This window comes from Rhinolophus sinicus, linkage group LG02, assembly GCF_036562045.2.
Source record: "Rhinolophus sinicus isolate RSC01 linkage group LG02, ASM3656204v1, whole genome shotgun sequence".
Taxonomy (NCBI): Eukaryota; Metazoa; Chordata; class Mammalia; order Chiroptera; family Rhinolophidae; genus Rhinolophus; species Rhinolophus sinicus.
In genome coordinates, this window is record NC_133752.1 from 88,984,817 (window position 1) to 89,007,498 (window position 22,682).

Genomic DNA, 22,682 nt, shown 5'->3' on the forward strand with positions numbered 1-22,682 from the left:
ATCAAAGAAACTATCTGAAACTTTGCAATTCTGTCAACTTTATTTCCGTTTCCTATTCCCCTCCCCCACTGTTAAATCCAAGTAAAGCTAAATTTTTACAGTTGTAAAAGCATTTATTGTAATAGTCATTTTTATAAAACTTTTAAAGTCTGTCCTTTTAACTCATCATGTCTGGGATGATATTCACCTGATGTTATGAAGGATGGATATTGCTAATTGATGTCATGAGTATTTTGCCTTTCTATTTTTTGCACTTTAATGTATTTCTTGACCTTTTCAACATGAGTATTTGTCATTATAATTGAAAAATACTTTTTAATATGAATTTATTTACAGTATCTACTTTGTGAGGTCTGATTTTAATGTATTTCAGCCAATCGAAACATATTTTAATAGAATGGGTTCAAGGAATCGTAGTGAAAATTCTGGGCACTGTATTTCAGTTAAATGACTCATACATATTGGTAATAAGAAGAAGGTGAGAAAACAAGTGCAAGGTTATGTCTTTGAAGAACTGGCTAAGGAGTTTGGTGAATAGACAGTTACATGAACTAGAGTAGAATATTTGAATTTCAAAGATTAATGATAACCTCCCACATTGTTTTAAAATCAGTGATCTCAGTATCATGACAGTCCTACAGCTTTCACAGGCTTTGTGTTTGTCTATCTCCTCATACCACAGATCAGGGCCACAGGGACCTGAATAAATGGACTTCAGGATGTCCACAAACAGGGAAGAAATGGAAAAAGAGGAAACCATTGCTTCGCAGCAAGAAGAAAAAGTAGAGAGTGAGAAGATTAATCTTGCATTTTCTTTTTAGGAAAAAAAAATGAGATGCACTTTTGAATATAATCAAATGGGATGGTGGTGGGATATTTTGCCAATCTGTTGAGCAGTTAAAAATGATTGTGTGGGGTGGCCCATTAGCTCAGTTGGTTAGAGCGTGGTGCTAATAACACCAAGGTTGCCGGTTCCATCCCCGCATGGGCCACTGTGAGCTGCGCCCTCCCTAAATTAAAAAAATGATTGTGGTTTCAGAAATGTGTAAACTATTGCCATGAACACCAGAATTAGTATCCAGCCTTTAGGACACCACTCAAAAACTCTGCATACAATTTTATTTGGTGAAGAAATAAACAGTTCTCTATGTACCTTTCAGGGTTTAATTTTATTTCCAAAATAGAGCATGAATCTTTCTCAGGCTTGGAACTGAATGTTTAAAATTTAACATATTTAATAGGATTTTCAACTTTCTAATTATTTTTAAATGCTAATTTTGTTCATTCTTAAAGGGACTTTCCAAATTGTCACACTATATGTCATCTATTAATTGTTTTAACATCTTTCAGAATTAATTTGTAATAAGACCTCTGTAGCCATGGCTAGTTCTGACATGAAACCAAAATCAATAAGTTGTGCCAAAAAATGGTCGGAGGAGATAGAAAATCTATACAGATTTCAACAAGCAGGATATCGGGATGAAATTGAATATAAACAAGTGAAACAAGTTTCTATGGTAAGATATATGCCTTTACAAACCTGAACTCAACATGAGTGTGTTAGATGGTGAAAAGTATTAAAATAAAACAAAGAACCAGAGAATAACTGAAAGGGAATTCTACTCCGACTCTCTCGTTTTATTGATAAGGGGACTAAGGCCCAGAAGAGTGATTTTCAGGCAGGCCAGGGAAAGCGGTGGTCCCTCCGCATGGAAATACTAAGAATTTTCTAGCTTTTATTGAATAACTGTGCTCTGATAAATGAATCTTTTATGGTAGACCATAAAAGCAGAATCTTTTTCCTCGCTCAGGTAATTCTATTATCAGATATTCAGTTTGTTGTGTAGCTATTATTTCTTTCTAGTTTTTTTCTATTTTGACCATGAATTATAAAGGGGTTAAATTCTGTTTATTATGGAGATAATAGGTGACCCAAAAAAAAAACATTAGAGAACAACTCCTGACTTTGGTTGTCATTCCAGGCTTTCTTGAGAGATTAGAGACATGACTTTGCTTTACATAAACAACATCGAAATCTAGACATGGCACCAGTTTATAATGCGATTTTCTTTTTAATTTGTTTATTCTACTGGATACTAGGTGACTGAGTTTTAAAGAATATTGTAGAGTATGACAGTACTCACAAATGTGTTTTAATGTTCAGATTTGGGGTTACAACAACGTATTTATTAACTGAGGTTTTTATTTTCTTTTTAGCATTAACTAACCATTTTTCAGACTAATTCATATGTAGATTTTTCAAATCTCTATATTCTGTTTTTCATTCTACTCTTTGATCTCTACTTCCTATTTCCTTAATAAGTAGATAAGAAAAGGAATAGAGGCATTACAGAGCTAAAATGTTATGGACTCTTTAATTTAATGGACATTAATTTAACAGATATTAGTAGGGCTGGTGAGGAATGAAGTTAAAAACACTGATCAAATGAAGATTTGATGACTGTGATTTTTCAGTATCCTAAGGGTTTGGTTCCAGGCCCCCTGCAGATACCCAACTTCTTGGGTGCTCAAGTTCCCTATATAAAATTGTATAGTATTAGCATATGACCTATATTTGCATATTGGCTACAGCAGGGTATGCCGACATATTGCTTCATTGGCACAGTGCTTGGCACGTGGCAAATTCAAGTTTTGCTTTTTGGAACTCCCTTTTGGGAATTTTTTTTAAAAAATGTTTTTGATCTACAGCTGGTTGATTCTGCAGATGCAAAATCCATAGATGCAGAGGGCTGACTGTATCCGTCCTCTTGATATCTGCTCACGTTGTATTCTGTCCGCATTACCAAGAGGTTAACGTTCGTTACCATATCATCCATGGCTTTTAAACAGATAAAACACAAACATGAGCATTTCAATGCTCTTCAAAAATAAGCCTCATACCTTTCCTTAGGATTGGGATGCCCCTAAAAACTGTGTAAGATCCAGGATCATACAATGTGCTCATATAGACACAGCTGCTCCTGCATCCCCAGGTCCAATACTGTTGTGATTGAGGTAAAATCAGATTGAAGAGAACAATAAGAACATCCTTAAAGAGGAAGTCCCAAAAAGCACCTGAGAGGTGTGTGTGTGTGTGTGTGTGTGTGTGTGTGTGTGTGTGATGAAGGGAAGAACAACCCTAGTCACGGTACAACTTGGCAGTTATGGAGAGGTGTTGCATTTCACTTCAGTAGTAATATATATATTTATTGGGTACGTACCATGTGCAAATGTCTGTGCCAAGCACGTCAGGAGATTAAACACATAAGCACGTGTCTGACTTCAGGAAATTTAGTGGGCCAGTGGGAAGAGTACAGGATTCACAGTCTGTCTAGAGGTTGCATCCGGGCTATCCCCGACGTTAGCTGGGTAATCTTGACCAAGGGTCTTAACATCACCAAGCTCAACTGCCACATGGCCATGGCAGTGCCTATGTCAGAAAACTGTCACAGGAACAAAATGAAAATGGGTCTGAGGTGCCTGCCATGGTCATGCTTAATAAGACTATGTTGAGTGAATGAACAGAACGTATTTAATGAAGAATAGCTTTTATTATTCTTGCATCTTGGAGTAGAAGATTAAGAATAACCAGAACAAATTGTGGTGTCCCTGACATGACAACTGTGGATTGAGCAAAGATGATTTTTAAAAAGGATTAAGACTCAAACTCAGGAACGAAGGCAGTGGAAGGAGTCACAATATGGGGAATTCCTTAAATGAAAATGTATTAACTTTAAAAAAAGGAAAATGACAAGAACAATAAAACCTTATGCAGGTTAAAACATGTGTCTTGCAAAAAGAAGCACAGGAATTCAGAGGAAGGTAAGTATCATTTCCTTTGGCAATCATCCTCTGAGAAGACTTCATGCCCCCAGAAGCATTTGCAGTGGGCCTCGAAGGGTAGACAGGGTGGTCACTGAGGGCTTGCCTTGAATGTCATCACCAGCAGACAGTGGCCTGGAAGGTGTGAGTGAAGTTCTTTGTCCTGTCCTGTCCGATGTGGGCAGTGTTAGTGTTTGCTGCTCTCCCTGCCTAAGGAGACTTGGACTTGAGGACCATATCACTCTGGTCCACCATATTCTCAGGAGCGAAGGTTTCCTAGATTGAAGGGGAGTGATCAAGTAAAATGCCAAGAAGAAAAAATTATGAAATAGCAAAGAGGTATAAAAAGAAAAACGTGTAGAGGTTGATGAGCACAGAACCAACATAGCTGTTTGAAGCCTCTTTATCCCATAGGAAGTGGTGTGGCTATTCTGAAGCAGCAGCCGTTGTACATACTGTTTCTTTACTGCATGAGATGGTGTTCAAGAACCCAGTAAAAGAAAGGGCACCTGCTGCTGGCCCCAAGAGGAAGAGAGCTGTAATGGTGTCTTGTGAACACCTTCCTTTCTCTGCTGAGGGCAATGGAAACTACGAAAGAAGGGCCTGATCTAAGTGATAGAAAGCATGACTATTTTCTATATTGTACATGTCAGAGAGCCTGCCAAGGTTTATCAGATATGCTGCCACCTGTTTTTGCCAATTCCTAAATAAATGGGACACCAGGAGAAAATGAAAACACACTGTTTAGAAATAAGGACATGTATTCCTTTGCATGGATATTCCAATTGAAAGTTGTGGCTTAAAATTAAACTCAAAATGGATCAAAGACTTAAACATAAGAGCTGAAACAGTAAATTTCATAGAAGAAAGCATAGATTCTAAATTTATGGACCATGGGTTCAGAGAGGATTTTATGAATTTGATCTTAAAGGCAAGGGAAGTAAAAGCAAAAATAAGTGAATAGGATTATATCAAATTTAAAAGCTTCTGCACAGCCAAAGAAACCATCACCAAAACAAAGATGGAACCAACTGAATGGGAGAAGATATTTGCAAACAACACCTCCAGCAAGGGTCTTATATCCAACATGTATAAAGAACACATACAACTCAACAACAAAAAAACAAACAATCCAATTAAAAAATGGTCTGAGGACCTGAACAGACACTTCTCCCAAGAAGACATACGGCCAAGAGATATATGAAAAATGTTCAACTTCACTAGCTATTAGGGAAATGTAAATCAAAACCACCATGAGATACCATCTCACACCTGTTAGAATGGCCATTATCAACAAGACAAATAATAACAAGTGTTAGAGAGGCTGTGGAGAAAAAGAAACCCTCATGCACTGCTGGTGGGAATGTAAATTGGTGCAGCCACTGTGGAAAATAGTATGGAGGTCCTCAAAAAATTAAGAATAGAGCTACCATGTGACCCAGCCATCCCTCTCCTGGGTATCTACCCAAAAAATCTGACAACATTTACCTGCAAAGATATATATATATATCCCTATGTTCATTGCAGCATTATTCACAGTGGCCAAGACATGGAAACAACCAAAGTGTCCTTCTGTAGATGATTGGATAGAGAAGATGTGGTACATGCACGCAATGGAATATTACTCGGCCATAAGGAAAAATGAAACACTGCTATTTGTGACAACATGGCAAAAGTTGTCCAAAAAAGTTGTCACAAAAAAGAAGTGGATGGATCTTGAGATTATCATGTTAAGCAAAATAAGTCAGACAGAAAAAGTCGAGAACCATAAGACTTCATTCATATGTGGGATATGAAACTGAAAGCAATAAACAAAAAAGAAAAACAAATAAAAACTCATAGATACAGACAACAATTTAGTGGTTACCAGAGGCTAAGGGCGGAGGCGGGTGGTCAAAGAGGAATAAGGGGGTCAAATATATGGTGCTGGAAGGAGAACTGACTCTGGGTGGTGAACACACAATGCAGCATATAGATGATGTAATACAGAATTGTAGACTTTAAACCTATATAATTTTACTAACCAATGTCACCCCAATAAATTTAATAAAAATTAAATAAAAAAAGAAAGTTGTGCTTTACAAGTGGGGAATGTGAGGAGTGAAGAGCTGCCTATAGAAATGATGCTGAAGAACAATATTTGGTTTTCTAGACCATGAATCTTGAATATTAGACTTTTGACCATGAGAGAGTACATCTCACAAAATCCAGAAGAAACTTATCCAACAACAGAAATGCACTGACCTGATTAAGAAGGCATAACACGACCCTGGAAAGGAGGGGGAGAAAACTGTCCAGACTCACTCAGGCCAAATGATAAAGTAAGCAAATCGATATGACATACAAGAAAGAATCATGGGGGGAGGTGAGAAAAGATTGCTGAGGACTATACTCATGACCTCAAATTTCTATTAAAAGTTGAGTTTCAAAGTGAACTTGAGGGGCGGCTGGATGGTTCAGTTGGTTAAAGAACGAGTTCTTAACAACAGGATTGCGGGTTCGATTCCCACATGGGCCAGTGAGCTGCACCCTCCACAACTAGATTGAAGACAATGAGCTGCTGCTGAGCTGCCAGTGGGGTGGCCAGATGGCTCAGTTAGTTAGCGTGTGAGCTCTTAACAACAAAGTTGCCGGTTCAATTCCCACATGGGATGGTGGGCTGCGCCCCCTGCAACTAGATTGAAAACTGGCACCGGACGTGGAGCTGAGCTGCGCCCTCCACAACCAGATTGAAGGACAGTGACTTGACTTGGCGCTGATGGGTCCTGGAGAAACACACTGTTCCCCAATATTCCCCAATAAAAAAGAATTTTTTAAAAAACAGTGAACTTGAAATATGGACATGAGGAAATACATATGGACCTTAGCTATCTCGAGTTTAGCTGCTTCCTTTCACCACTATCACGCCATCAACAGTCAGCTCTAGGTGCTTTCAGAATGGGGTCTGGGCTTAGCCCTAATTTCCTCCTGGGGTATTACTTTTAGAAGTTAGGAAGTAATAATGTTTGAAATTATTTGTACACATAGGAGAATGAAGTATTTTGAACGTTTTCTCTATCTTAGCCACTGAGTACAAATTTAAATCTAGAGAGAAGCACTGACTTCGTTATTTTGCTGTAAAAGGATTCAACTTGTGTTTTGGATGCCTGTCACATTCACAGAGCTCAAGTGTTTTTAATTTGATACTTTACCTTTGGGGTGTGAGTTATACTTTTAACTGTTTGATAGTAGAATGTTATATAACATAAAGCCAGCATGACCATGTTTGTATTCTGGCTGTTGATGTGCAGGTAGATCGTTGGCCAGAGACAGGATATGTGAAGAAACTTCAGAGAAGGGACAATACTTTCTATTATTACAACAAGCAGAGGGAATGTGACGACAAGGAAGTCCACAAAGTGAAAATCTATGCTTACTAGGCCTCTGTTGTCTGTGTTACTTGTCATTAGCTTTTAAGAGCTCATTGTTTCATTCCACATCAGGTAAACGTTTGTCATTTTATGAAACAATTCAAAATGCACACTTCAGTTCAAATGGTCTGAAACCCAGAAGCCTTGAAATTTGGTATCTATTCATCACCCTGTTCTGTTCCAAAATATAACTGCAGAAGCATTAAAGTTACACCTGGCTTGGTCCTGTTCTTTTTACTATTTTAACTGTGGGGAAATGACCATGATGCACAGGAAAATATAGCCCCATCGGAAACCATCCCACTGGTCAGGCTAGTTATGTACCAGTTACTGCTCTACTCCCCCTGTCCCCTTCTCCCACCCACACACATACCCAGCCTTTACCACTTTCAAAGACCATCACTTTGAACTACCAGATCTGCATTTTGTGGCCTGAGGGCTTTCTCTTGCCTCAGGAGTCCTGTGCCTCTTATTGCATAGACTGGAAATGCCAAAGGATGACGGACTCTGGGAGCAGCCCTGAACCTGTAACTGACCGTGAGGAGGTGGATAAAATGCCCAGCAACTTGGCACTTCCCGAGGAATGCATCTCAGGTGTGTGTGTGACTCTGGCACCCAATTTCCCCAGCAGTCACCTGCAGCTGGATCTGACTTGGTAACATTATCTATTGATCGACTCCTTGCCCTGCCACTTCCCACACACCTGTCAGGGCTTCTTTCCTTAAGGAATCACCTCCTTATCCTTGCAGCCTTGTCCCAGGTTTGGCTTCTGGGTTCCCCACCAAGACCACGTGTTCCTGTGCTGCCCAGAGTCACTGCAGAAACAGCCATAGTGCTAATGAGTGGGAAAGACTAAGAACTCCCAAACTTGGGAATCCTGAGTGCTTCGAGATTACGTAGGTGAGAGATATCCTTTTAAACTATTTTTTTCACTAAGATTTATTTGTTAGTATTTACAAGTTCTACCCTCTGAATAGATTTTTGGAGAGGGGCTCATAGCCATGAATTCACTCAACTCCGCTCCTGGTTTTCCGGAAGCACGGCAGCATGACGCTCCATTAGTTTTCCCCATTCAAAATGGTCCTCCTTCAGCACTTTTTCTTTTCGAACAAACACATCATGGAAAAGATAAACAGATTGACAACCTCTTTTATGCCTTTCCCAATGCTGCATCCCCAAAGGAACCTGTGGATATGGTACTTTATCTTACGTGGCAAAAGAAATTTTGCAGATGTAATTAAAAGAACCTCAGATGGGTAGTCCCGGAAAGTGAGCTGCTCTGGAGTTGCGTGTAGGGTCTGCGGGGGAGCGAAGGCTGGTTGTGGCCTGGGAACGCTGGCCTCTCCCCTGGCTGAGTCGTCCTCATTGCCCCCGCCCACCCCCACCCCACGCCCCACCCCCGCCCCCCACCCCAAGGCTCTCTAGGAGGTTCATCCACTCCTCCAACTGCAGCGCCAGTTACAAGGCCTGGAAGCTGGACGCGCACCTGTGCAAACCCACGGGACAGAGATGGTCTGTGACCATGAAGGGAGTGCCACAGCCTTGGTCACGGACTACTACCCGCGTCACCATGCTCCGATTCACATTGGAGAAAAGCCCTTTGTGGCTGTGGTCAAAAATTCAACGTAAAATCAAACACTTTGAAGCAAACATGCAACTCATCAAAAACAATATATGTGCATTTTTGAAGGTTGGAAGGTGACCTTTAAGAAACATCAGCCGCTGAACCTCTGTCCAATGAACCACTAGTCCAGTGCACCCATGAGGGTGGACAACAACACTCGGCTTCACCCAACAGCCTGAAACGGTATGGGGAGGTCCCTGAGGGCTATATAGTTCAAAAAGGGTGTTCCTTTGTGGAAAAACATGGACAGAGCTTCTGAAATACGTGAGAGAAACCCATAAAGAGGAAATAATATGTGAAGTACGACAGAAATCACTTAAATGCAAAGAATATCTGAAGCAACATATGAAAACTCATGCCCTAGAAGGAATGTGTGTCCATGTCCAAGAAAGGCTGTGGCAGAACCGACACAACCGTATTTACTCTCCAGAACCACATTCTATCTTTTCGTGTGGAAAGGCGCCCATGTGTGTGAACACGCTGGCTGTGGCAAGATGCTTGCAACGCAGAGAAGTCTCACTAGGCATGTTTTGTGCTTCGCCGCGACAAGAAGTAAATGAAGCTCCAAGTAAAACGATCTCATGAAAACCCGAGTTTGGCCTCTCGTCTCAGTGGATAGATCACTTCTCCAAGGGAACAAGAACTAAGCTTATCTTTGCCTAAAACAGGAGAGTGCTCTCAACAGTTTCAGGACTTACCCTCAGCCAAACATCCAACTGCTTTTGTTTAAAGGACTAAGACCGGCCAGCTCAGTTACAGGCAGACCTCAGAGCTAGTGCTGGCTGGTTCCCAACCACTGCAATAAAGCGAGTCATCATGTTTTTGCTGGTGGAGAGTCTTGCCTTCAATTTGTAAAAAACACAACATCTGTAAAGCACAATAAAGTGAGGCACAACAAAATGAGATATGACTCTAAAAAAAATAAAAAATAAAAAACTTGAGATGGGGAAACTGTCTTGGACTCTCTGGGTGGGGCCAATGTAATCACTTGCATTGATGATGGTAGAAGAGGTCTAAGGGCTGCAAGGAAGGAGTCAAAAGCCAAAGAACATCAAGCTCAGAAGCTGGAAATGCAAGGAAATGAATTCTCCCCCTAGAGTCTCCAGAAGGAATCAGCTAGATTCCTTCTGCCAACACTCTGGTTTTACCAAATAAGACCTATTTCAGACTTCCAACCTCCAGAGCTATAAGAGAATAAACTGGTGTTGTTTTACACTACTCAGTTTGTGGTAATTTGTTACAGCAGCAACAGGGAATATATACCTACACAGAACAGATGAAGCAAACAACCATCCATAGTCTTGGAGTCAACATGACCTTGAATAATGGTCCACCATTTTTGACCATGGAACACATTTGGTTACAGATAAGATCCATCCCAAGGAAGTTGGCCAGGAAGTTTTTTGCCTGGAACATTCTTAGTAATTAACTCAAATGTTCTGAAGGCCACTTTATCTTTCTGCAGCAAGACTCTGGAGACACACAGCTATTGGGTCCACAAGACACAATTTTGTTTCCTTGAGTCCATGTGGCTGTTTTCCCAGCTGGTACTTTCACATCATGCCAATCTTTCTTATCAATGGATCAGCTACTTTCTTCTTGGCTCCCTTCTGCCACTTTCATAAGGTGTTTGGCCTGCTGAGAAAGGTGTCTGCAACTACTACCAGCTACTCTTAGTAGAGGGTTCTGTGGTAGGACTTGGCCCACAGGCCTCGGTCCATGATGGTGACAGCCTCGCTGCTGAGAGAACTGCCTGGTCCTCTTCCATGACAGACACTGGCACAAAGCTTCAGGAAGACGTGTTCTAACTACATCACGCAGTTGCCAATTTCAGACTACAAGTGAAGCAGCAATAGGGCCAGGCTGTCAAACTTTGGTCTGACATCCAGGTATAAAACACTGTGGAAGACCCTTTTTTGCCCAGAGATCTGAAACCCATGAAATGGCTCCCATTAAACTGCACATGGTGGCACTTACCAAAAAGCTGGCAACTGCTCACTAACTGTATATTGTTCAAGATCAGTGACTTTCAAGCCTGGTTGCACATTGAAAATTACAAGGAACTTTTAAAATAACACTGATGCCTGAGCCCTACCCCATTCCAATTAAACCGTAATGGCTGGGGATGGGACACAGACGTTGGTTTTTGTTTTAAAAAAGCCAAAGCAAAAATTCCCCAGGTGATTTTTAGTGTGCCATCAAGGTTGAAAACCATTGCCCTATAGGATTTAGACCCAACATTCACCCATCTCCTGACTGCCACTGTTAAGCCTGGATCCCAGACAAGTGATGGCATACACAGACATTTCCAGAGCTCTGGAGAAACTTACATCACATATGTGGCTATACAATTCATCACGATCATCATTTCATTGCCCCAGTCGTGTGTCATTAGTGCTTGTGGCTAAGGCCCTTCCTTGGCCAGTGCTTTAAGGACAAATTACAGCCGGGCTCACCAGGCTCTTTGGCTGATCTCTCTAAACCAAGTAGCGAGCACTTCTTCTATGAAGAGCACCAAAAGTATCAACAAATTTACTCTCTGAGACCTCTACTGCTTCCAACCATGCCTAAACCAGATCAGCTACCTCCCAGGTCACAAGGCTTTATGAACTCGAACACCTACCATCTTGTCTGGGAAGCCTGTCCTAGGACAATTTGAATATATTATGATGTCATGTGGCTTCAAGTTGTGTTTCTCTTTGAGTGGCAGAAGCAGAAGTGGGTAGTCAAAAGCCACAGGACAAAGATTCGGGAAGAGTGTGCAGAGAAGACAACAAGAGAGGGCTTTCTAAGACTATGATCCTTAGGAAGGTCTGCTTGCAAAGTTGGCCCTCAGTTGGCACCTGGCAACTTAGATTTCAGGAGAGTTCCCACCATTCTTGGTAAGAGTGGCTCACTGTACCGAAACTGTTTGTACAAACCACACATTTCTGCTGCTTTCATTCTGAGAGTCTGGAATTTTGGAATGTGCTAGGCAGAGGGTACCTCTGTCAACAGTCCACTAAGGTGCCCTGGTAGACATTTCATATGCATTGTCACAATTCAGTGCTTGAGGAATTAAGCGCGTCCTGTGTGACTCCCCTGGGAGGGGACTCTCGGAAGCTTGAGCCTGGTTTCTCAGGACTACATGCCACGCTGCTTCACTTCGCTGATTTGTTTTATATCTTGTCCCTGTAAGAAGTTAAAGCCACAGGGCAACTATGTGCTGAGTCTTATGAGGGCTCCTAGTGAACTATCAACTCTGGGAATCATCCTGGGGACCTCAGACATGGAGAGTTGGTCACTAGAGCACCATGATAAGCCTGATGATTTGTAGAGCAGAGGGAAAGGACAAGTCAGCTAGGAATCAGTGGGCAGAGCACTCTCTTCCTTTGCAGTCTCGCTCAAACTAATGGTCTCCAGGGTACTCTTGTCTGTTCTCTGGGGGTCTCTTGATAAAATGGATATTCAGTGGAAAGGGGAAGATGATGTACGTTGTTTTCACTGGGAAACTTGAACGGAAGACTCAACACCTAGGCGTGCTGTGCTAGTTGCTAACAGACCTGATCTTTTCATCAAGACTGAAGTGCAATTTTTTTCTGTTCTCCTTTCTAGCACCCCTGGGTGTTTTCCCACTGTTCCCAGAGTACACAGTCCAGTTTAAATAATTGAATTCCACCCTGGATGTCAGAAGGACGGCGTAAGGCAGTTCCAAACAGTTTTGCTTATTCATGACTCCATTCGTCAGCTGCCCAAATGTGATAACATCTATCTGTAGGTGTCCTAAGTACACAGCGCGCGGCCAAGTTGAGAACTTTTGCAAGCCCTTGGCATTCTTCCTTTTCACAGGCCCCATCCATGTTACATGCAGTATATAAAAATGTACCAAGAGCCCACTGTCTAAAAATATTTTTTGTTATATTTGAATTAATTTTTAAATTTCCTTCCAAAATGTTGGCAAATCTTTATGCATAGGAGGGAATTCTTGAGAAGTGGCAAAAATCTAGCCCACACACTGTTTTATAAGTACTTTTATAAATATACAAATTAACATTCAATGAAATAGGTTCTATTTCATAGCCATTTATTCAACATACATTAATTCAAACGTGCAGTTTTCTATTTGTATCTGGGAGCCCACAGTTTTACTTTGCTTTAAAAACAGTATCTGGTATTTTAATAGGTCCTTGAAAAACAACCAGGTCTCAAACTCTGTGCTAATGGTACCCAGTGGATATCATGTTACCTATCACCTGTTCTAAGTTGAATTGTGTCCCCCAGAAAGATATGTTGAAGCCCCAACCTCTCTGCCCTGGGAATGTGACTTTATTTGGAAATAGGGTTTCTGTAGAATGAAATCAAGTTAAGATGAGGTCATATTGGATTAGGTGGGCCCTGAATTCAATGACTGACTGCCATCTTTATAAGGAGAAAGAGATTTGAAGACACAGAAGAGACACAGGGAAGAAGACCACATGCCAAAGGAGCCAGGGACTGGAGTGATGGAGGCTGCTAGCCAAGGAATGCCAGAGATTGCCAATAAATCACCACAAGCTAGAAAGAGACATGGTTGGATTTTTCGTGGCCCTGCCCACACCCTGGCTTCAGACCTCAAGCCTCCAGAGCTGTGAGCGAATACATTTCTGTAGTTTAAGCCACCCAGTGTGTGGCGCTTCACTACAACAGCCCTAGGAGGCCACTGCCTCATCCCTACGGCCAGTGACCCCAGTGGATGCTGGGACACCGGCCTGATGAGTGTTCCCACCCCACAACTTGCACACCAGTTGCAATGATGAGCCAGAGAATGAGAAAAACCTACCTGCCCTGTGGCTGCACATTAGTCTTCACACATTACATCAGGGTTGTTTGTAAGATAGGCCACCACCCCTTAGCACTTTGGCTCTCTCCCCAGGCAGCTTTAAAGCACACGGGTGTGAGGGCTTCCTCCAAACATTCCCAGTCAGAATCCTGGGGGAAGCAGTGGAGGCACCTGCATTTTTCACAGAACTGCAGGTTCCTGAGCAGCCAGGCCTTAGAAACCCTGTACTGGGGGTTCATACACTCAATATACTGCATCACAGCCATCATTTTCTTGGAGAAAGTAGGTAGGAAAGGATGCATGTTGTAGTGTGAAATGTATTTCTTTCTGACCTGTGTGTCAAGTAAAAAAATATTAAAAGCTACCACTTGAGGACATCCCACTGCACCGTGATTTCAATCAGGGCCCTTGAAGGAAGATGGTGCCACCCTTTGAGCCCAGATTCTCATACACCCCACACCAGGCCAATTAGAGCAAATGCTTGGGACCCTTAAACATAGCAACCTCCATGCCCTTTTCCTCACTGACCTTCTCCACCTCTCACCCTCCACTCTCAGCAAGTCACCGATGCCCTGAAAAGATGGCTACAAAGAGGAGACAACATTCAAATAGAAGGCAATGGGCTCTCCAGAGACAGAACTACAGACCTGGCTGCCTTCTCCTTCCTGGCTTCATCCCGGCCCACTCTGCTCCAGACACACTCGCCTCTGTCCTGGCCTTCCCACATGCCAAGCATTGCCCTGCTTCTGGCTTATCACTTCACCCCCTGATACTCAAACGCCTCATTCTGTTTAAATGGCAGCTTTCCAGAGACACTTCTCTGACTACCATACAAACCCCATCTTCTGACTCTTTTACCTTGTATATCTTTTTTTTTAATTTTTTTGCCCCCCACTGGAATGTCCATCCCATGAGAGTAAAGCTTTGCTGTGTACACGGCTGGAATCCTCGGAACATAGAACATTGGGACGTGGTCGCCTCTCAACAAATTTTTCTTGAATAAGGGAACTGGTGTCACACTGCACACGTCCTCCTCACTGCTTCGTGCCAGCCAGTTCTCTAGCTGGCACCCCAACGTCTGTCCCCATCAGCTTGTGATAGAGCACCTGACTATATGGCAGAAAAGGGGCTGTGACTTCTTTCTGTCCTGGTCCTCTAAAAATGTTCTCAGAAAGGAGAGTGGTTGTAAGAAGCCCCCTCCTACCCAAGTGTGTCAGACACCATTATTGACTCCTCTCGGCAGGCCTTGGGATCCTTCTCACAGGTAAGAATGTAGAGCTGGGGAGGAAGACGTCAGCTTCAGGCTGCTGACTCTAAGAGCCCCTCCCCAAGAGTAGAAGCATCTCATACACTCCCTAGATCTGGGACTTTCTTCTGGCTCCACCCGCTACGTTTTGCTTTGGATTGTCTCCCTCTCCCTTCATCTTTGCATGGAGGACTTTTTTGGATTGTGGGTCTGGCTCTTTAATTCAGAGCACCTTTTCTTTCCCGCAAGCATTGCTTCTCATATTGCCCCATGGCCCCATGCACTGTAGCCTAAGAGCTGAGATTGTCCCAAACCCTGAACATTATCAGGTTCTCTGACACCATGACTGAGCCCGGGCCTCGCTTGTCTGGGGAGAGAGAGGGGGGACTTGACACTACTAAGCCCATGGCATGAAAGGTGCTGCTGCTTAAGAGAGGAGAAACACTGGTAGAACTTCATGATGGCTAATTTTATATGTCCACTTGCTTGGGCCATGAGGTGCTCAGATATTTGGTCCAACATTATTCTGGTGTGTCTGAGAGGGTGTTTTTTGGATGAGATTAACATGTGAAATAATAGACTGAGTGAAGCAGATTGCTCTCCCTAATGTGGTGGGCCTCATCCAATCAGGTGGAGGCCTGAATAGAACAAAAAGGATTCCCTCCCATGAGTAAGGGGGACTCCTCCCATCTGACTGCGTGAGCTGACACATCAGTCTTTTCCTGTCTTCAGAATAGAACTAGACCTTCAGCTCTCTTGGGCCTCCAGCTTGCCGACTGTAGATCTTGGAACCTGTCAGCCTCCATAAATGCCTGAGCCAATACCTTGTAGGAAATTCCTTCTCATGTTTGTTCTTTTCTCTGGAGAACCCTGACTAATACAACCCTTCCACCCAGGACCCACAATCCAGTTAAGAAGACAACACAAGAAACTCATGATGAAGTGAGTAACCGGACCCAGCACATTATGTGATGCCAAAACATGGATAGAAAAAAAACAAATTCTATAGACTGGAGAAATTAGGGAATGCTGTTTGGAAAGTTGGGGACATGGGCTGAATCTTGAAGGACAAAATCTGAGCAGATCAGGAGTCATAGGTGCAGAATCTCCCAGGTCTTACCGAGTACATCTTAAATTGGTGTGGGTGGCCCCTAGGAGGGCAGCAATAATGGCTTATTCATGTTTGTGGGTGGGCTTATAGGTAGTAAGTCCTCAGTAAGTTTGTTGAATCAAGGAAGGAAGATACTGATACAGCTGCCCCACTGAGAAATGCCACAGGTAGATTTAGAATGACAAAAGACTTTGTAGAGAAATCCAACAGGGTCCATTTATTTACAGGAGAACGTGCAATCAGGTTGCACAGCAGTCACACCCCTGAGGCATGTGCAGGACTGACAGAGAGACACCTTTCTGAGTCAAAATCAGCTCCAACAGGCACTCAACTGTGGATGCTAACAGCTGACAATTGCCCTTGAATTTCTGGAAGCCTTACTGCCTCCTTCATCTCCAGCCTAACTCTTCTGGAGCATTTCTGCACGTACCGTGTAGACAGCACTGGCAATCACCTCGTGATTATCTTCATCGAAAAGGAAATCAGAATCAAACACGGCTGCATTCTTTTGCTTTGGTACGAGAAGCTCTTCCAGGACTTGTTAACACATCATTTGAATGTTACCCCAAATGTATTTCCTCGTTCCTCTCAGGAACGTCAGCGGCCCAGACCCCACATCACAGGTTACTTTGGATCCCATACTCTTCCTTGCTCCCCAAGTCCTGCCGACTGTCCTGGAACAGGACCTCTCTCTAAGCTCTCCCCAGTCTCCATCTCCACGGTTGCCACCCTAAGCCACGCTGCATCTCTTCCTTTCTACACGATCACAGTGCCTTCCACACGGGTTTCCCAGCCTCCACTCCGGCCCCTTCCAATCCATTTTCCTCACTGCAGCCAGGCAGACTGGGGTTGCTGAGCGCAAATCTGAAGCCCGAGCTGCTTATAACACTCCTCAGCAGCTCCCCTTCGTTCTTCAGACGAAGCTTAAATGCCATCGGGTGTCCCATGTGACTCTTCGTGACTTGGTCAGTGTTTATTCTTTGGGTTTCTCTTCTGCGAGCCTCTGACCCCCCCTCCCCCCCTTGACAGACCTTTGCTCAGATTCTTTGCAGCATCTGGCTTTCTCCCACCAGCCACCTTTCTCTGTGGCGGCTGCTGCTCTCTCCACGAAGCACCGCTCTTTTCCTGGCCATCTGCCACGCTTCTCGTCTTAACTTGGCTTCTCTTCAGAGGAAGCCTCTCACTTTCTCCACTCCATCCAATGAGTTAGACTCATTTCCCTGATATGTTCTCATAGCACTTTTGTTTCAACTCTTTATCACACTCTGTTGTAGACGTCTGTTTTCTTATTTCTCCTACCACCCCAACCCCCAAGACTGTGTGTTCATGGAGGCAGAAACCTACAGTGTCTATCTGTCTTCGCATCTCTTAGCACTTTTGTTCTAGTACAGATGGGTGAATAGACGACTCAATGAATAATAACAAACTAGTAATAATACCACTAATCACTAATAATTAACAAAATACACTTCTATTACAATTTTGATAGGGCCCTACAATATAAAGGTAGGAATAATTTATTACCAGAATAAATTGGATACATTGCAAAATGGAATCCAAGGAGATTCCAAAATGGAAATACTTGATACATTTCCTTTTCTTTTTTCATTTGGAAGTGAAAAATGCTCATTAAAGAGCACTTAAGAAATTTTCCTGAGTAGAAAAATTAAAAATCACCCGCGGTTCCATGGCCAAACAGAAAATATATTACAATTTTGGTATATTTCTTTCTAATCAAAAGGACTATAGCTAACATTTGAGATTCACAAATTCTCACAGTTAATCCACTGTGGCACAGAGAGGTTCAGTAACAAGCTCCAGGTCACAGAGCTGGCTGAACTCAGTCATTTTGGGTTCACAGCTCTCACTATACCCTTTCTATTCATTCTAAACCATAGCTATGTAGGCTTTTTGCATGAAGGAAAATGTATTTTAAAAATGTTAAATTTATTTTGTCAGGCTGTCGTGTCCAGCGCAACACGCCAGTGAAGGTGCGAGAAGGGGCAGCTTTGGGTTAAGTTTTAAGAAAGAAACAAACAGAGACTTAATGCAGTTTAAATCTCAGAAGGCCAGGGGTCTCCACTCAAGACTGGAGCCCAGATTTGAGCCTACTGGTGGTTTTTATTGGTAAGTACACAAGGGAATGTAATTGTTTTTGACACGGTCTGTGAGACTCATTTATCACGTTTTAGAAATAGCCCAAATAAATTATGTTGATCTTTAAACAGCCGAAGCAGAAAGTCCTTGATGTGAGATATGCAACTCCTTTAAGGGACATACATCACATGTCGAAATTGTTTCACAGAACTGAGCAGAGAGAGCTTAACCTTATCGCTCTAAAGACTCTTCTCACAATTAAGTGAGAGAGGAAAGCCAAAGCCAGCAGCCGCTTTTCCCAGGCAGGGGGAACGGGGGGCAAGGCCCCTTCCCAGATCTTTCTAAGGCAGCTCATCCGGGGTCCCCCCTCGTTTCCACCTGGCTTGAGTTGTCCCCCCACCTTGGGGAATCTTACTCATCATTGGCTGCAAACCATCTTTTGGAGACCAGACAGAGAGATATGAGGTGTAAAACATTGATAGTCTCACAGTCCCACAGTCTCACAGACTTTTCACAGTCTCACAGTCTCAAAGTCCCAAAGAGGCAGTCTCACAGACTTTTCTCTCCTCAAGGAAAGACACGGGATGGGGGTGGGGACAATCAGCTAGGCTGTTGTGTGACAACATCAGGCCTTTCACAAATGATTTTTAGCATTTTACATAAGTTCCTTCCATTATTGCACATAACCTATATAACAAGGATGAAAACTGTTTCCAATACTGAAAACCCACCATGAGAGCCATCTGGAGACCCACTGCTGGCATTTGCCCAGCTTCTTTCCTCTATTGTCTTTGCCTTATTGTCCTGAAGGGAATGGGCAGTTTGCGAGCATCTCAGCATGACGCTTCTTGACCAGGCACAAATAAACCATACAAAATGAAAACCATTCCACAGAGAATTCTGTGATCTACTGTTCAAAGTGCTGGATGCATTAGGTTTCTCATTATTGCCATTTCTGGCATAGGAAGTGATTTCTGAAGTGGTTCTCAGAAGACGTACAAATCAACATGTTCTTCAAATCAGAGAAGTGGCAACTAAACCCAGTTCTACATTTCGATCTCATGCGAAAACCATCTTCCTTTATTCTGACACCAATCAAGGAAGTACCACCACTCATTTATCAATTGTACTGACTGTGGATATCATATACGTAGCAGGACTATTGCTAGAAATCAGTGGTTCCCTGATTTTTAAACTTCATAGGTTTGGATTTCTGGGCATATTTAATCAAGATAATGGGTAGCTGTAGAGCTCAAATGCTTTTATGACTTCAAATCCAGGCATATGAACTGGACCAACTCCTTTCTTTATCATTATTAGCATATGTATAGTAACAAGGGGTAGGGAGGAGGAGGGAGGAGGAGGAGATGGAGATGAAGGAGAGCGAGGGAGAGGGAGGGAGAGGGGAGAGGGAGGGAGAGAGAGGGAGAGAGGCCCTTGGCTGTGGACTTGGCTGAAATCACAGGGAGTCCCAGACTGTAGGGTCAGTTTTCCAAAGGGAAGCACTGATGGTTAATAATCTGGGGTCATTCACTGAACTTCCTAGAAGTAGGAGCTAGGAGCTAGGAGAGAATTCAGTGGAGGGAGAAGCCTTCTATTAGGTTGGTACAAAAGTAATTGAGGTTTAAAAGGCTAAAAATAACTGCTAACACCAAAATTACTGTTGCACCAACCTAATAGAAACCCAGAGAAGCAAAATTAGAGAAAAGGAACCCATAGACCAGAGCAAGTGTGGCCTGTTAGAGCAGTGAAATTCCACGTCCTGGGAATGGTGCAAACACCGCCTTCTCCTCTGCGCCAGTTTTTCTCGCCAGTCCAAAGCATCTCATACTTTCTTTTTGGGGTGCTGCATTGGGACTCCAGGAGGATGTGACCCCGTGGGGAGGAAGGCAAGTACAGGCATAGAGCATAGCATTTCCAACTTGGAAAGTCATGAAATCAAAGGGAGTTAGAACTCAAGCCCCAGAGGCCTTGCAGCCCAACACCCTCTCCTTTCTTTCTTCACGTTCTCATCGGCTGTCACACCGACCCTGTGAGTGTGTGGTTTGCCCCAGGCCTCCTGGTGGCTGAGATCCTAGAAGTCGGCCCAGATCCTTCCTGTCCTGTGGTGTCTTCCTGTAATGAAGAGTCTGCTCAGAAACAACTGCAGATGAACCTTTCCAGAGACCCTGCTGCAGAAGCTGCTAACTGTACATTTAAGTCACATTTGTCTTTATGTTTCATTAGGGTTACAGCGATTTCCTGGGATGTCAAATCCCGAAGACTTACTAAGAACAAGAGCAATAGGTTACTAGCTGTCCATCTAACTGGGCAAGGTGTATACACAGGCAAAATGATACCCTGACCGCCACTTAAGCAATACACAGCCCACTTGTCCCGAGCCGTCCACATGCAGTGGAGAGTCTGAGTGGGGCAAAGGGATGGGATGGGAAACCCTACACGTCTGAAAGCTCTGTGGCCCGAATTCTCTACATTTGGGGGATACTAAATGAAGTAGCCTCGTCTCTGTAAACACTGTTCTTTACTCTGTATGTTTGGCAACAACATTTGTCAAGAAGAGGAGTTCAGAGTGTTATCACTTGTACTGCCAAAGCAAATCAACAAAGGGCAGGGCACATCAGGCCCAGCTCTCAGGGCCACCTGTAGGCACACAGGGATTTTGGACAACTTCAATGGTGCTGGAGAGATATCAGAAGAGAGCACAGGCTGGGTTACAAGTCACATGGAGGGAACGACGGAGTGTCCTCGCCGAGAGCATTTGCTGACCATCCCAGCTGTCTGTAGCATTACCACTCTGGGCTCTTTCCAAAATCACCCGCGTCTTAAGGAGCGCATAGGGAGTTTTAAAAATTGCCCTATAAAGTTGCATTTGTAAGTAGGTGACTTTTGACACTCACCCAACACCCTCCTACCATGCCTATGTTTGCACTTGCTGTGCAATGCGTGGGGTGCACGCTGCCTCAAAGAGGCCCACCTGTCCACTTTTCCTCCTACTTGCCTGGCTTTTCCATCCAAGCCTCCCTGGTAGCTTCTTTCTCTGCCTGCTGTTTCAATACTAGTGATTCTCAAGGCTCTGTCCTAACCCATTTTCCTGTCACGCTTAACCCAAAACCCACTCATTCTCAGTGAATCCACAGGTCCACTTGGGGGACAGAGTCCAAAACCTCTACTCCCCTAAATGGCACTGGGCACCAGCATAAATAGTACACTATAAATGGGTACTTCTTCTAGAAAGGTCTGCAGTACACATCGAGTTTTGGTGGCGTCTCTGACCCACCCCCAGTTCAGAACGCTGCTCTCTGTTCTCTCCAGGCCTTTTCATTCCGTACCTTAGCGCCAATGTCCCCTGGAGGCTCCAGATATTGTCCTCAGACCCAGGTGCCTCTGCCCAAATACTTTCTGGAAATCTCCCCTATAAGGCCTCACACTTAACACATCCCAAACTAAACACGTCACCTTTCCCTCAAACCCACTCCTCCTGTGTTTCCTTTTTCAGTAAAATATTTCACCGTCATGAATCCAGCTGCCCAAGCTCCTGGAGCCAGACAGCTTGTGTCTGCTCCCTACCAACACGTGTCTTTTAGTCAGTCCCTTAATCCTCTCTGTGCCTAAGTTTTTCCATCTTCAAAATGCAGATAATAATCATAACACCTTCATCATTATGGTGAAGTGCCTACCTGCCAGCAAAAATAAAAGCATCAAGTATTCGAGACGTGTTTGCTCATATCGTGATGTGGTCAGGTCACCGCCCTTCCTGCCTTAGATCATTACGACCGCCTCTACCTTAGCTTTTGTCTCGCTCAACCTTGCAGCTCCAGCCATCATTCTGAAGGGCAATTCTGGTCATTGTACCTTTCAACCGGTTCAGATCATTCTTTACATCTACTCCCCAATCTTAAGATTGATTCCACCGCTCTGAAGATCAAGTTCAAATCTCTGGCTCCCAAGGCTGTTCCCGACCTGTTGCCCTGCTTACTTCCTCACTCTTCCTCTCCCCATCTGCTTGCTCTTGCTCTGCCTTCTGGTCATAGATGAATGCTTATCCTTTCCTCTGGGACCGTGTTAGCGTCCTCTGGGCAGTGACACAGGTTGTTCTTTCTGCTTTGTTCGCAGGTCAGCCACATCCTTCTTCCATAGCCTGTGGGATAACTACTTATCTTTCAGATTGCTTCCTCTGTGCTCACCGCAGAGCCTGAAAAGTGAGGGTTTTACATTTGAAATTATTTTAAAACCATAAGAGGAATACCTTCTTGGGTACATCTCATAGACCCAGCATATGGTTGCATTCTTTTTTAATCCATTCTGACAATTTTGCTTTGTAACTAGAGAATTTTGTTTGTTAATAGATCATATGAAATACAATCACTGATATTTGGGGTTTAAATCTGCCATCTTGCCTTGTGTTTTCTATTTGTTTTTACCTGTTCTATGTTTGTTTTTCTTTACTTTTCTCCCTTTGCTTTTTGATTGACTAAAAATTTCTCTCTTCCAGTTTATATGACTTACTGTTTGTTCTTTTAAGGATTGGCCTTATAAGTTAAAACGTACATATTTATTAATTATTTTTATATTTT

At 43.3% G+C, this 22,682-nt stretch overlaps 1 protein-coding gene and 1 pseudogene across 1 annotated transcript; both read left to right on the forward strand.

The window, feature by feature from the left end:
* The first annotated feature begins 1,379 nt into the window (after window positions 1-1,379).
* Window positions 1,380-7,241, forward strand: MEIG1 (meiosis/spermiogenesis associated 1). Its single transcript, XM_019738279.1, has 2 exons — window positions 1,380-1,517; window positions 7,113-7,241. The coding sequence occupies exons 1-2, from the start codon at window positions 1,380-1,382 to the stop codon at window positions 7,239-7,241; spliced, it is 267 nt and encodes an 88-aa protein (XP_019593838.1).
* A 488-nt stretch (window positions 7,242-7,729) lies between these two features.
* Window positions 7,730-9,475, forward strand: LOC109450690 (transcription factor IIIA; annotated as a pseudogene).
* Window positions 9,476-22,682: the final 13,207 nt, after the last annotated feature.